This window comes from Corapipo altera, unplaced genomic scaffold, assembly GCF_003945725.1.
Source record: "Corapipo altera isolate COAL_440 unplaced genomic scaffold, ASM394572v1 226, whole genome shotgun sequence".
Lineage (NCBI taxonomy): Eukaryota > Metazoa > Chordata > Aves > Passeriformes > Pipridae > Corapipo > Corapipo altera.
Window position 1 is genome coordinate 371,650 of NW_020885054.1, and position 14,987 is coordinate 386,636.

At 63.4% G+C, this 14,987-nt stretch overlaps 2 protein-coding genes across 2 annotated transcripts; both read right to left on the reverse strand.

Annotated features, from left to right (window-relative positions):
• Positions 1–459: 459 nt before the first annotated feature.
• Positions 460–12,711, reverse strand: MPP2 (membrane palmitoylated protein 2). The gene is given in 16 exon segments (XM_027668859.1): positions 460–1,587; positions 2,618–2,746; positions 3,346–3,548; positions 4,452–4,613; positions 4,736–4,804; positions 5,469–5,574; positions 6,279–6,410; positions 7,771–7,944; positions 7,946–7,978; positions 7,980–8,000; positions 8,471–8,524; positions 8,526–8,580; positions 8,582–8,622; positions 9,093–9,251; positions 10,781–10,899; positions 12,656–12,711. Coding segments are annotated over 16 exon segments (1,665 nt in total). The 5' UTR covers positions 12,687–12,711; the 3' UTR covers positions 460–1,410.
• Positions 12,712–13,176: 465 nt separating this feature from the next.
• LOC113959671 (pancreatic hormone-like) lies at positions 13,177–14,372 on the reverse strand. The gene is made up of 3 exons (XM_027668861.1): positions 14,197–14,372; positions 13,688–13,759; positions 13,177–13,280 (listed from the first exon to the last, which is right to left on the reverse strand). Exons 1-2 carry the CDS (start codon positions 14,370–14,372, stop codon positions 13,696–13,698), a joined length of 240 nt encoding a protein of 79 aa, XP_027524662.1. The 3' UTR covers positions 13,177–13,280; positions 13,688–13,695.
• Between the last annotated feature and the right edge of the window lie 615 nt (positions 14,373–14,987).

The following is a 14,987-nucleotide window of genomic DNA, read 5'->3' on the forward strand; positions in this document are numbered from 1 at the left end:
CCACACACAGTCCCCCCCACCCCCCTTTCCCCCCCCCCCCGTGCCTGCAGCTCTGCTGACCTCTCCCGGCAGCACCAAGGAAGGGCCCGTGTGTGCACCGTGACACACGCACACACGTGTGCACACCCACGTATGCCCTATGTAAACCCCATCCCCTCCCCTCATCCTCTCAACAATCTCCCCAAACCCAACACACCACATACCCACAGTCACCAAACCCCAAATGTAACGTGTGCACACACATGTGCAAACACACATATGGGCACACACGTGTGGGCACACTCACACACCATCCAGCCCCAAACTGGTGCAAAATGGGGATTTCCAGATAAAAAACCATCACTATCAGGTGGGAGAGGGGCAGAGGTGACACAAGTGGCACATGTGACACAGGTGACACCGAGTGTCCCCCAGGGGTCTCCCAATGCCCCCCCACATTCACCACGAGGGACGAACTCACCATTTTTCTCTCCTTTAATAAAATCCACAGCAAAGTACCAAAAAGGAGCAAGGGGGGGACAGGGAGGAGCCGGGGGGGGCGAGGTGTGGGACATGGGGCAGGAGGGACATGGGGGCACACCCTGCACTACCCATGTCCCTGTCCCTTGGGGTCACCCCATGTGTCACCATCCCCAGCCCAGACACCCTCGGTGAGCCCCAAGCCACAGCCCCCCATGGGGTTAATTACAGGGTTAATTAAGAGTTATTACAGGGAGGAACCTGAGCAGGGAGGGGGGAGGGAGGGGTTATTGCTACCTGGGGAGGGGGAGGAGGGCCACAAAGGACAGAGAGGGACTCCCCACCCCGGTAAAGGGAAAAGGGGATCCTGCGGGGGGGTTTTGGCCTGAGGGGGTGGAGGGGTGGGTCAGGACACTTGGGGCCACAGCAGCTTCCAAGGCTCCAGCTGGGTGTGACCCTCCCACCCAAAACCCCACAGCCCCCCCAATCCTGGGGGTCCCAATCTGGGACAGGGTGGGTTTCCTCATGGGGAAACTGAGGCAGGGGGCTATGAAGAGTGGGGGGGACCCCTGTCCTCCCTGTGTCCCCCATCTGAGAAGTGGCACAACCCCTTGGGGTAATTTGGGTAGGGGGTGAGGTTTTGGCAGTGAATTAGCTGTGTGGGTGCTGGGCATGGTGGGGGGTGGCTGTGCCCCCCCCATGTGGCCCCCAGTGGCTGATTCTGCCTCCCCCCCCCCCCCCAACTGGGGGTGAGTAGGGGGGAGAGAAGGGTCAGGCTTGGGTTGGGGGGCTCTACAGAGAGCCACACACACACACCCCCACGGTGCTGAGCACAAGCTCATCACACCAGTGGGTGAGGCACAACCTCCCTCCACCCCCCACAGCCCTCCTGGGTGGGCTGGGGGGGTTGAGGGGAGGGTTTTATGGCCCCCCCGTGGGGTGGGGTGGTCACTAGTAGACCCAGGTGACAGGCACCCACTGGGGCTGGACACGCAGGTGGTCCATGGCCTCCCGGAGCCTCCCGAAGGTTCGCTCCAGGTCGTCGTTGATGAGGCTCAGGTCAAAGTAGTGCCCGTACCCGCGTTGGATCCGGTTGCTCTCCTCTACCGTCCGCTGGGCATCTGCCTCCTGCACCCCACAACTGCCTCAGGATCCCCACTGCCCCACAGGGATGGCAGAGGAGCAACCTCTGTCCTCCTCCTGCCCCGGCAACCCTGCCTCAGTTTCCCTGTTGCCCCCCAGTATTGCAGAGGAACACCCATCATCTGCCTTCAGCCCCCCAATCCTGCCTCAGTTTCCTCGCTACCCTCCAAGGTGGCAGGGGGTACACCCATCATGAGCTGTGTGTTCTTCTTCTGCCCCCACAGCCCTGCCTCAGTTTCCCCATCGCTCTCCAGGATGGCAGGGTGACACCCACCATCTACTGCCCACCCACCTCCTGCACCCTAAACCCTGCTCCAGTTTCCCCAACAACCCCCAAGGTGGCAGAGGGACACCAACCATGAGCTGTGTGTCCTCTTCCTGCCCCCTAAACCATGTCCTCAGTTTCCCCATCACCCCTCCATGCCTCCTGGGTAGAGGGAGGACACCCACCATCCACCTCCTGCCCCCCAGACTCTGCCTCAGTTTCCCCATCACTCCTCTGTGACAGAGGGGGACACCTGCCATGAGCTGTGTCTCCTCTTTGTGCCCCCCAAACCCAGCCTCAGTTTTCCCACTGCCCCCTAGGGTGGCAGAGGGATGCCTGTCGTTCTCTGGGCATCTGCCTCCTGCACCCTAAACCTGGCTCAGTTTCCCCATCACCCCCAGGATGGCAGGGGGACACCCAACATCTGCTGCCCACCCACCTCCTGCCCCCACAGACCTGCCTCAGTTTCCCCAAGACCCTGTGTGCCCCCCTGGGGACAGAGAGGGACACCAACCATGAGCTGTGTGTCTTCCTCCTGCCCCCCCAAACCCTGCCTTAATCTCCCCACTGCCCCCCAGGGATGGCAGAGGAACACCCACCATCCACCTTCAGCCCCTCAAACCCTACTTCAGTTTCCCCATTGCCCCCCAGGGTGGCAGTGGGACACTCACCATCTGCCTTCAGCCCCCCACAGCCCTGCCTCAGTTTTACCTTCCTTCAGTTTGGCCCCCAGACCCCCAGGACACCCACCGTGAGCTGTTTGGTGGCCACACCACTCTCCAGGGCCGCTCGGTTCATGGCCCGCAGGGTCTCAGGGCAGGGGGCTTCGATGAACACCACATACGGCACAAACTCAGCTGTTCTCAGCACCTTCACTGCCTGGGTGGGAGGAGACAGAGTCACCAAAATCCTGGGAAATAAACCCTCTAACCCAGTTTGTCAGGTTAGAGGGTTTATTCAACATTGAGGTACATGGGGATGGCTCCACAAAACCTGTACATCAGTTATTAAAACTTTTAAGTATTTATACATTTTAGCAAACAAAGGAATTAGTGTTCATCAGCTTATGCAGTTCTCTTCATTAATTATTATTCTATCTTCTATTGTTAATTAATTTCTCATGCTAATCGGTCCCCATTTTCAGTATTCTATTACTTTTTCCCAGGGAGGGAGAGTCTCTGGGAAATTATCTGTGTTTGTTTCTTCTTCACCTCTTGTTTCTGCATCTTTGTGGTTTATATAAATTCTGCATTTGATGTCAACACTAAATTTCTCTCCCAGCTCTAAGAGCACTGAGCCATGTCAGGCCCTAAACCTTCCATTTGTTCTTCGAACACACAGGCATCACCCAGAGCTTGCCCATCATCTGTTATCTATTCCACTAATTAAATCTCCCCTCAACAATTCCCCCCCCCACGGCTGCACTTTTAAGAAATACAACTTGTTGGGTAACAACAGTCATTATCACCCTCCCCTACCTGGGGGTTGACATCCAGGATGCACATCTTGCCAGCCTCTACCACGGCTCGGATGGAGTCGATCCTGGTTCCATACAGGTTTCCCTCGTACTCGCCGTGCTCCAGGTACCTCCCAGCCTTGATGTCGGCCTCCATCTCCCCCCGGGACACGAAGCGATATCCCTGCCCATCCCGCTCGCTCTCCTTCGGCTTCCGAGATGTGTCTGCCGGCAGTGGGGACCCACCTGAGTGACACCCACCCACCTGGGGTCCCATCCCGGGGGTGCTCACAGGGTGTGGGAATGATCGCAGGGGACAGGGATGTTCAAAAGGGACAGGAATGCTCACAAGGGACAGGGATGCTCACAAGGGACAGGTATGGTTGCAGGGGACAGGTATGGTTGCAGGGGACAGGGATGCTGGTGGGGTCGGGACAGGGATGCCATCAGGGGACAAAGATGGTCATGGAGACAGGCATGGTTGCAGGAGACAGGGATGATCATGGAGGACAGGGATGGTCACAAGAGTCAGGGATATTGGAGTGGGACAGGAATGCTTACAGGGGACAGGGATGCTAGAGGCGGACAGAGATGATCACAAGGGACAGGGATGCTGGAGGGGGACAGAGATGGTTGCAGGGGAAGGGATGTTCACAAGGGACAGGGATGGTCACAGGGGGAAGGGATGTTCACGAGGATGGTGATGCTCATGGGGACTGTGATGCTCATGGGAACGATGCTGCTGGCAGGGAACAGGAATGCTCACAAGGGACAGGAATGGTCGCAGGGGACAGGGATGCTGGAGTGGACAGGAATGGTCCTGAGGGACAGGGATGCTGGAGTGGGACAGGGATGCTGGAGTGGGACAGGGATGGTTGCAGGTGACATCGATGTTGGCAGGAGACAGGGATGGTCGAAGGGGACAGGGACGCTCACAGATGACAGGGATGCTCCCAAGGGACAGGGATGATCACGAGGATGGTGCTGCTCACAGGGGACAGTGATCTCACGGGACTGATGCACGATGCTGCTGGCAGGGGACAGGGAGGCAGGTGAGGGGCGGTGATGCCGGTGGGCTCAGCGATGCTCATGGGGACAGCGCTGCCAGCAGGGACAAGGGCCACTCACAGGGGATGGTGGTGCCGTAACGCGCCTGGTCCGACATGATGAGCTTGTTCTTGAGGCTGCGCCGCCCCACGCCCTGCGCCCCGATCAGCACCAGCGTTTTCCGGCGGAACGGCGGCATCCGCGCCACCTCCTCGTAGATCAGCAGCTCATGCCGGTCGAACTCTGGGCGAGGGGCAGAGCTGGCACCCGTCCAGGGGGACACCCTGTCCCCAGGAGGTGCCACCACAAGCACAGCCCCGGGGCTGCTCCTCCCTTTCCCTGAGGGAGCGCCATCAGACACTTACCGGCGTTCTTTGTTGTCAGGTACATCATCCTCTTCTTCCTTCTCCCGCTGAGACTGCCACACAGGGCCCCTGCGAGGGCAAGGGGCTGGCTGAGCTGGGGACATGGACAGGGACAGTGCCGTGGCACAGGAACAGTGCAAGGGGAGCTGGGACATGCCACAGGGGCAGTGCCATCGGGACATCACCCTAAGAACTGGGGACATCACCCTGGGAATTGGGGACTTCCTGCAGTGACAGTACCATGGGGGCATCACCCTGGGAACTGGGGACATCATCCCACGAACTGGGGACTTGCCACAGGGACAGTGCCATTTGCCATGGAGACATCACCCTAAGAACTGGGGACCTGTCTGAAGGACAGTGCACAGGGACTTGACCCTGGGAACTGGGGACATCACCCTGTAAACTGGGGACATCACTCCAGGAATTGGAGACATCACCTCGGGAATTGGGGACCTGCTGCAGTGACAGTGCCATTGGGACATCTCCCTGGGAACTGAAGACGTCACCCCAGGAATTGGGGACCTGCTGCAGTGACAGTGCATGGGGACATCACCCCAGGAACCAGGGACCTGCCACAGAGGCAGTGCCATGGGGACATCACCCTGGCACGATGGGGACATTGCCACAGGGTTCAGGGGACCCACTGTGCTCCCCTTCCAGGATCTGCCCCCCTGTCCCCCACCCCCAGAGCCGTGTCCCCCCCGCTGAGGCTGGGCTGGTGTCCCCATACCCGATGTGGGGGCCACCTCCCCATCCCGCTTGACGAAAGCCTTGCGCTTCTCCTCCAGCAGCTGGCTGGGCACCAGGCCTGCACTGCCCCCCTCCACATGGCACGCCTGGGGGCACAGAGTCACATGTGGGGACCCCCTCAACCCCACAGGGACCCTCCCGAGCTACAGGGCCCCCCCCTCAGCCCCACAGGGAACCCTCTCAGCTATAGGGACTCACCATCCCCCAGGAACAGTCCCCAACTCCAGGGACTCCCCCAAGCTACACAGGGAACCTCCCGAGCTCCAGGGACACCCCCAGGCTCCAGGGACCCCAAGCTCCCAGAGACCTCTCAATCCCTACAGGGACATACACTCAACTCCAAGGACCTCTCCCATCTCCAGGGACCCCCCAAGACCCCCAGGGAACCCCTCCAGCTCCAGGGTCTCCCCCAATATCCAGGGACCTACCCAGTTCCAGGAACCCCCTAAGGCCCACAGTTACTCCCTCCCAGTTCTAGGAATGCCCTGTTTCTTGGCACCCTCCCTAAATCCAGGGACACCTCCAAGCTCCCAGGAAACCCCTTTTTTCCCAGGGATGCCTCCCAGTTCCCAGGAACCCTTCCCAGCTCCAGGGACAGTCCCAGCTTCACAAACCCCCCACTTTCCAGGGATCCTCCCAGGTACCCCTCAAGCCCACAGGGACCCCTTCATCTCCCATAGAACCCCTGACCCCCTGACACCCTCCAGAGACCCCGTTGCCAGGGGGACCCCAAATGGGGATCAAAGCACCACAACCCCCCCAGACCACCCCCGAGGGGGGCCCCCCTGACCTGCCACCAGTTGGGGTCATCCTGGTTGACGATCTGCAGCAGATCCCCGGCCATGAACTTGAGCCCGGCCTCCTTGCAGGGGATGAGGCTGTCGGTGGCCGGGTCGTAGTCGAAGTGGCACTTGACAAACACCTGGGGACCGTGGGGGTCAGCGGGGGGGGACCCTGGGCCCCCCACTCTGCTGTCCCATGCCTCAGTTTCCCAAGCAGGGATACCCGTGTGCCCCCCTAGGTGCCCCCTGTGCCGCGGTGCCCCCCCCCCGTGCCCGGTGCAGCCAGGCCCGTGCGGCCCCTGCGCACATGCAGAGGGTCCCGGCCGCTGCTGCCACGCCCCACAGGACCCCCACGGTGACCCCCAGGCACAGCCCCACGGCCACACACAGGCACACGCATGTGCCCAGTGCCACCAGCGCCGCCCCCGCCAGGACACACATGTGTGTGTGGGGACGTGTGTGCGCACACACGCGTGTGCTGGTACACGGGATACGGCGCTGGCGGCGGAAGGGTGTCGCAAGGGTGGCCCAGGCGGGGACACGCGGTGCCAGGGGATGTGGTGTGGTGACAGGGTTGTTTTGTCTCCCTACGGAGACAGGGGGTGGCTGGTACAGGGCGGGGGGGGGGGGGGGGCACGGGGTGGGCACCCTTTGCCACCCGGCACCCTGGATGGGGACAGGGATGGGGAGAGGGCAGGGACAGGGTAGGGACGGGACAGGGACGGGGCAAGGTCAGGGATAGGGACAGGGATGGGGACAGGATGGGGATGGGGATAGGACAGGCACAGGGCAAGGACAGAGACAGGCCAGGAATGGGAACAGGGCAAGGACAGGGACTGGCCAGGGATGGGGACAACAGAGACAGGACAAGTACGGGGACAGGGCAAGGACGGGGAGAAGGCAGGGATGGGGACAACCACAGCCTGGCGCCCACCAGTGCCAGACACAGAGGGCACGGTGGGGGACACGGGGGTCCCCATCAGCCACAGAGAACGTTGGCACAGGGTATGGAGAGGGGGACGGGGGGGATGGGGCTCAGCAGGCACATGGGGAGATGAGGAACATGGCAAGGGAACAGGGGATGTGGGGCACGTAGGCACTGGGACATTGGCAGGGTAGCACAGGGACGACATGGGGATGGGGACACAGAGATAGGGGCCACAGGGCAGGGGGAGTTGCGGGCAGGGTGCTGAGTGCGGGATGCAGGGGTGACACTTGCCAGGGTGGGATGCAGGGCGGGATGTGGGGCAGGATGTGGAGTAGGATGGCAGGGCACTACCTGGCGGGGCAGGATGCAGGGTTGGACACTGGGCGGGATGCAGGCGGGATGCAGGGATGGTACCAGACAGGGAAGGATGCGAGGTGGGATGCGGGGTGGGATGCAGTACCTGGTGGGTTAGGATGCAGGGCAGGATGTGGGGTGGGATGAAGGGTTGGATGCAGGGTCGGATGCGGGGTGGGATACAGGTTGGGACGCAGGGCAGGATGCAGGGGCAGTACCTGGCGGGGCGGGTGAGGCTCCTGGTAGCTGGGCAGGATCTTGAGGACGACGCTGCCGCTGGCGTGGCGCAGGCTGTCCTGCAGTGCCCGCGGGTCGCTGCCCACCTCGCGCCCGTTCACCTCACGGATCACGTCCCCCACGTGCAGCAGCCCCTGCTGCGCCACCATCCCCCCCGTGCAGGATGCGGGCGATCACCAGCTCCCCCCCGCTCGACCCGGAACGTCACCCCCTGACGGGCACAGCCCCACTCAGCCCCCAAGAGGGACCCACCAGAGCACCCTGTGACACCCACCCAGCACCCACCGGTCACCCTGCAAGGCACCCAGCACTCTGAAATACCCCCAGCATCCCATAATGTCCACGGCACCCCATAATATCCCCAGCACTCCAAAATGCTCCCAGTCATCCCAGCAATGTCCTCAGCACCCCACAACACCTCCAAGAACCCCAAAATGTCCCCAAGCAGCCCAAAATGACCCTCAGCACTCTGCAATGCCCCCAGCATCCCAGCAACGTCCCCAATACCCCACAATGTCCCCAGCACCCCAAAATGCCCCCAATATCCCCACACCCTGCATTCCCCCAACACCCCACAGCACCTCCCAGTACCCCAGCACCCCGTAGCACCCTCAGCACCCCAAAATGTCCCAGCACCCCCCAATGCCCCCAGGACTCCCCAGCCCCCCTAGATGGGCTCACCAGGTTCTCCCCGGCTGCCTTGCGGATGCCCACCATGCGCACGGCATCGGGGGGGCACAGGCTGGGACCCCAGGGGGGGCTCTGGGCCAGGGCTGCTTGGGGGGGGGGTCATAGCTCTTAGCAGCCACCGAGTCGTGGGTCTCCAGCAGCGACTGGGACACACAGGAGAGGGGTCACAGCTGTGTCCCACACACCTGGCACACGTGTCACACACACCAGCACACACATGTCACACACTCCCCGCACAGGAAGGGGTCACACCTGTGTCACACCCCCTAGCACTTAGAGTGTCCCACACCCCTGGCACAGGAGGGGTCCCACGTGTGTCCCACACACCTGACACATGTATGTGTCACACACATATGTGCCACACCCCCGGGCACACACGTGCCACACCCCCAGCACTCAGAGCGTTCCACACCTCTGGTACAGGAGGAGGGGGTCACACCTGTGTACTACACACCTGGTGCACGTGTTGTCACACTCCCCCAGCACACACATGTGTCACACAGGACAGGAGGGGGATCTAGCACAGGAGGGGGATCCCACCTGTGTCACACCCCCAGCACACACTTGTCCCACACCCCCCAGTACCAAAGTGTCCCGCGCGTGTCCCGCGCACCTGGAAGTGCGGTTCCCGCAGGATCCGGGCCAGCTCAGCCGCCGCCCCCTGCCCGTCGGGCCGCGCCAGCCGCCCGATGTCCCGCAGGATCTCCTGCACCAGCGCCAGGTTGTCCCCTCGAACCGCCTCCAGCTTCCGCTCCTCCAGCCGCTCGTGTGCCTGGGGGGCACCGCGGGGAGACCCCCGGAGGTGGCAGGGGGGTTAGGGAACGCCCAGGGGGTTAGGGACTCCCAGGGAATCAGGGAGGTTGGGAAGTCTCGGAGGGGTTAGGGAGTCCCAGGGGCTTGGGGGATTAGGGACCCCCAGGGTCTCAGGAGCTTACGGAACACCAGGGGGAAGGTTTAGAGACCCTCGAGAGGGCACAGGGTCTTCTACGGAAGACAGGGTGTTAGGGACCCCCAGGAGCAGGGAGGATTAGGGACCCTTGGAGGGCACAGGGAGTTTAGAGACCCCCGGGGGGGAACACAGTCCCCCCGGGGTCGGGAGGTTAGGGACCCCCCCGGGGAGACAGGAACCCCTGGGAGGGGACAGGGTGTTAGGGATCCCTGGGAGGGGTTAGGGATTCCTGGGACAGAGGGGATTAGGGATTCCTTGGGGGAAGGATGGATTAGGGACACCTGGAAGGGCCAAGAGGTTTAGGAACCCCTGGGTGAGTTGGGTTCCAGGGGGATTAGGGACCCCCGGGGGGGCTGGAGCGGGGGCCAGGGGGGTTCAGGATCCTCAGGGATTGGAGGTCCTGGTGGGGGGAGTAGGGACACAGGGACCCCTGGGGAGTTGGGGACCCCCAGGGCCAGGGGAGTTTGTGACACGAGGCAAGAACAGGGGGTTAGGGACTCCCGGGGCCTTGGGGGGGGCGTGGGGGGTGTTAAACACACACATGTAAGGGCACATCCCTGCAGGCACACACACATGCAAGCACAAATCTACACATATGGACACACATGCACAGATGTGGACTTGCACACGCATGTGTAAACACGCATGGACACCTCCCTGTGTGCACACACATGTACAAGCACACATACATGTGCACATGTACACATATGTGCAAACAAGCACACTTTCCTGCAGCCACACATGTGCAAGTGCTCCCACACACATGTATAAGCACACGTACACCTGTGTGTGCAAACACACAGACAGCTCCCTGCACGCACACACTTGTGAGCACACATCCAGTTACGCACACATGTGTGCAAGTGCCCACCCACGTGCAAGTGCTCACCCACGTGCATGTACAAGCACACATACCTGTGGAGGTGTACGCACACACATATGAGCACACACCTACATATGCACACACATGTGCAAGCACAGATCCATGCATGCACACACGTGCAAGTGCACACGCATGCATGCACACACACGTGCAAGGACCATCCACATGCATGTGCAAGCACACATACGTGTGGAGGTGTACACATGCGTGTGCAAACAGGCACAGACCCCTCCCCGATGCACGTACACATCCATCCGCACGCATGTACAAGCACACATACACGTGCATATGTACACACACGTGCAAGTATGCACAGATACCTCCCCGCATGCACACACACACATACCAGCACACACCCCTGCATGCACACGTGCTTGCACGCCGACACACACATGCACACACATGTGGATCACCCCCCACACAGCCTGGGGGTCCCGGGGCAGGGCACGGTGCCCCCGTGCCACGGTACCTTGGCCAGGGAGCGGACGATGGGGCTCTCCATGATGCCCCGCAGGAAGATGAGGTCAAGGTCGGCCACCCCCGGGGACCCCGGGAGCCCCATCAGGTTGTCCAGGACCTGCTGCATGGCTGGGGGGGGGCAGACGGGGGACGTACGGAGTGGGGGACATCCACGGGGACACGGTGGGGACACGGGGGACACACACGGGGGGACACGGAGAGGAGGGAGAGAGCAGCAACGTGGGTAAAAGCCAAGTGCAACCGGGGATGCTCGTTCGCCTACCCCCCATTCCTGTCCCCAGAGCCCCAGAGCCCCTCCCCATTGTGTGCGAGGGTCCTATGGGAGCAGGGAAATCCCCCTTCCTCGTCCAGCAGGAGGGACAAACGGATGTGCCCCCCCAAAGTAAAACGCCTCCCAGAGGGGAATGCAACTGGGGAGGGGAGAGGGGGAGCTTGATGCAGTTGGGGCGGTGATGCAATTGGGTGGCAATGGAATGAGGGGTTGCGACGGGGGGGTGGTGCAGCTGGGGGTACGATGGAATGGGAAGGGGGGTTGCGATGGGGGTTGCGCATCCGGGGCCGCGGGGGCGGGAGCGGCTGCGCGGCTGCGCTGCAATGGCGGGGGACGATCGCGAAGCAACCGGGGGGGCGGGGGGGGGGCTCATCCATCAGCCCCCCACACCTCTGGGGGGGCCACCCGAGAAACCCCCCGCCATCCCCATCTCCCTGCACCCACCTCATCCCCCACTCCATCCCAACTGCCCCGTCCCCACGCCACCCCGCCCGAATGGCATCACCACCCCGCGTGGCATCACCTCCCGCTCTCCCCAGCCCCCTCCCGTACCTGGGGGTCCCGGGGGGTCGCGGGCGGGGGCCGAGGCGGGCGGCGGGGACCCTCGGCCGGGGCGGCTCATGGCTGCGAAGCCGGGCTCCCCCGCCCCAGATCCGGGTACCGGCGCCCCCCCCCCCCCCCGCAACCCCCCGACCCCGCGTGGGGCCCCCACCCGCACCGGCCCCGCTCCCCTCCCCACATCCTCGCCGCCTTGCACACGCGTATGCACTGAGCACGGTCCGGCCGCCTTTTGCGCACCCGGCGGCGCGGGCGCGGGCGTGCGCTCACACGCGCGGGCGCGGCTCGTGCACGCGCACCTCACGCGTGTGCACCCACGCGTGCAAACGCCCCCTGTGCGCGCTCACACGCCCGTGCGGGCCCCCGCTGCGCGCTCGTTCAGCGCACACGCGTGTGCGCGCACTCGCGCTGACACGCGCACCCCACCGTGCACGCCCCCGCGCGCCCCCACGCGCGCTCACGCTCGCGTGCAAACTCCGCGTGGGCGCCCCGTGCTTCCCCCTGCCCGTGCGCAACCTCCCCCGTACCCGCTCACCCGTCCTTGCACACCCGAGTGTCTTGCACACCCGCTCACGCGTGGGAGCCCCCCCGCAGCGTCCCCCGCGGCGTGGGGAGGGGGGACAGCGGGGGCTCGGCCCCTTTAAGGGGGCGGGGAGTGGGGGTGGGGAGGTGGGAGCGCGGATTTAAAGGGGCCGCACCCCGCTCGTGTGCACATTCACCTGCACACTCTCCTGCGCACGCACCCGCAACCGCGCACACGCACAGGCAGGAGCCCACTCGCGCAGAGCCCATCCCCCTCCCGCAGTGCCAACCCCTGCAGGAGTGACCCCCCCGCTCTTGCACACACGCCCAAGCCTGGGCGTGCCCCGTGCACACGCGTGTGCCCATCCTGTGCCCCACAACACACGCACCCTGTGGTCCCAGCACGGCCCCCCCGACCCGCAGCTGCCCCTGCACACGTGTACGGGGGCGTGTTATTGCACACACGTGTGCCCCCCTGTGTGCGTGTGCAAGCGCCGGGTGGGGCGCGCTTACCCGTGACCGAGGCGGGGGTGGCCGCCGGCATCGCGGCGGAGCTGCGGGCGCGGCGGGACACGAGTGACTGGCACCGACGGGACGGGGACGGGCAGAGGGACGGCCGCGGAGGCGTGTCCCCAGTGCCAGCACCCCCAATGTCCACAGTGTCCCCAGCACAGTCAGCATCCCAGCGTCCCCAGTGCCAGTGTCCCGTGTCCCCAGCATGCCCAGTGCCACCAGTGCCCTCAGCCCCAACACGTCCAGCGTCTCCAGGCCCAGTGTCCCACATCCCCAGCACCCCCAGTGCCACCAGCATCCTCTTTGTCCCCAGCATCCCCAGCACCCACAATGTCCCCAGTGTTCCCAGCGATCCCAGCGCCAGTGCCCCAGTGTCCCCAGTGTTACCAGCACCCCCAGCGTCCCCAGCACTCACAGTGTCCCAGGCACACCCAGCCCCTCCCAGTCTTCCCTCAGTGTCCCCCAGCAGGCAGAGGCAGGACAGGCGGTGGCTGCAGGGGGGTTTATTGCTGGGGGGTCTGTCCCGACCCTGTGGGGTCAGCTCTGGGGGGGCCGAGGGTGCGGTGGAGGGGCAGGAGCCGCACTCCCCGGGCTCCTCTTCACCCGCTCGGCCCCAGCAGTGTTCCTGCAATGAGAGGGGGGTCAGCACCCTGAGACTCTGGGGGCCCCTCAGCCCTATGTCCCCCGCCCTGCAGGGCCCCCCCCGGATCCCCCCAGCCCAACACCCTGCTGGGATCCCCATTTCCCCTTGTCCTGTGTTCCCCAAGGGCCCCCTCGATGTCCCTGGACCCATGTCCCCTATCCTGCAGGGCCCCCATGTCCCCTACCCTGCAGGACCCCCAAAAGATCCCCCTGGCTCCGTATCCCCCACCTCGCGCACACTGCAGAGACCCCCTGAATCCCCCCAGCCCTGTGCCCCCCACCCCAGGGTTCCTCCTTCTACCCCCAGGATGACACCCACTGGGGAAACTGAGGCACGGGTGGCACTGGGGGAGGGTCCCCCCGCCCCGCTGCCCCTCTGTCCCCCCTTACCTGGGGACTCAGCACCCCGCAGCACCAAAGGGCTCCTCGCCCAGGACGCGCCCGCCCGCCCGCTTCCCATACCTGGAACGGGGCGGGGGGGGGCACGTTACAGGGGCAGAGTGGGGGGCACGCCGTGATGGGGTGGGGGGCACGATGGGGAGCGTGTCGCAATAGGGACTGTGTCGTGACAGGGAGTGTGTCATGATGGGGAGTGTGTTGTGACGGGGAGGAGTCACGACGGGGAGGGAGCACGTTGTGATGAGGAGCTTTGGCACGATGGGGAGCGTGTTGTGATGGGAAGCGTGTGGCAACGGTGAGTGTGTCAGGATAGGGAGCGTCATGATAGGGATAGTGTCGCAGCGGGGAGCCTGTTGCAATGGGTAGCACATCGTGTTGCAATGGTGAGTGTGTCGCAGAGGGAAGTGTTTCACGACGGAGAACGTGTCACGACACAGAGCGCGTCGCAGCAGGGAGGGTGTTGCGACTGGGAGCGTATCGCGACAGGCGTCCCTGCTCACCGGGGGCGTGTCACGACGTTGAGATACTGCTGCAGATCGTTGTAGAAGCGCAGCAGGTCCTCGACGGGCGCGTCGTCACCGGGGTAGGTGGGCTGGGCCGGGGCCGCGCGGGGCCGCAGCGGCAGCAGCGCCAGCGCACAGGCCACCAGCAGCAACGGCGGCCAGCGGGGAGACATGGCTGGGGACAGGGCAGCTGTGAGCACACGTGTGTGCACGGCACACGGATCACACAACACTGTGAACACAGCACTGTGTGTCACACACGTGTGTGCACAGCACGTGGCATGCACATATGTGCAAACACAGCATTGTGTGCTCAGCACACAGCACACACGTGGCTGTGGACAGCACTGTGTGCTTGCACACACACGTGGACAGTGCACAGCACACACACACACACGAGCACGTCACCTGCACACACATGCACACAGACACACACATGCACACGTGTGTGTGCGCCAGCCAGCTGCACACATACAGGCACAGCACTGGCTGCACACACATGCACACACACATGCACACCACCCAGCTGCACACATACACGCGTATACACTTGTGCACACTTCCTGGCTGCACACACATGCACATGCACATATCAGAGCATACACCGCCCTTGCACACACACACACGCCCATCTCTGCTCCACACGCCCACACAGACCACCCCTCCTGCAGCACACACATGTCAGGGCATGCCTGCCTCACCGTGCACACGCACACACCTGCACGCTTCATGTACTCACTCACATGTGCATACAGGTGTGAACACTCAAGAACATACACACGTGCACA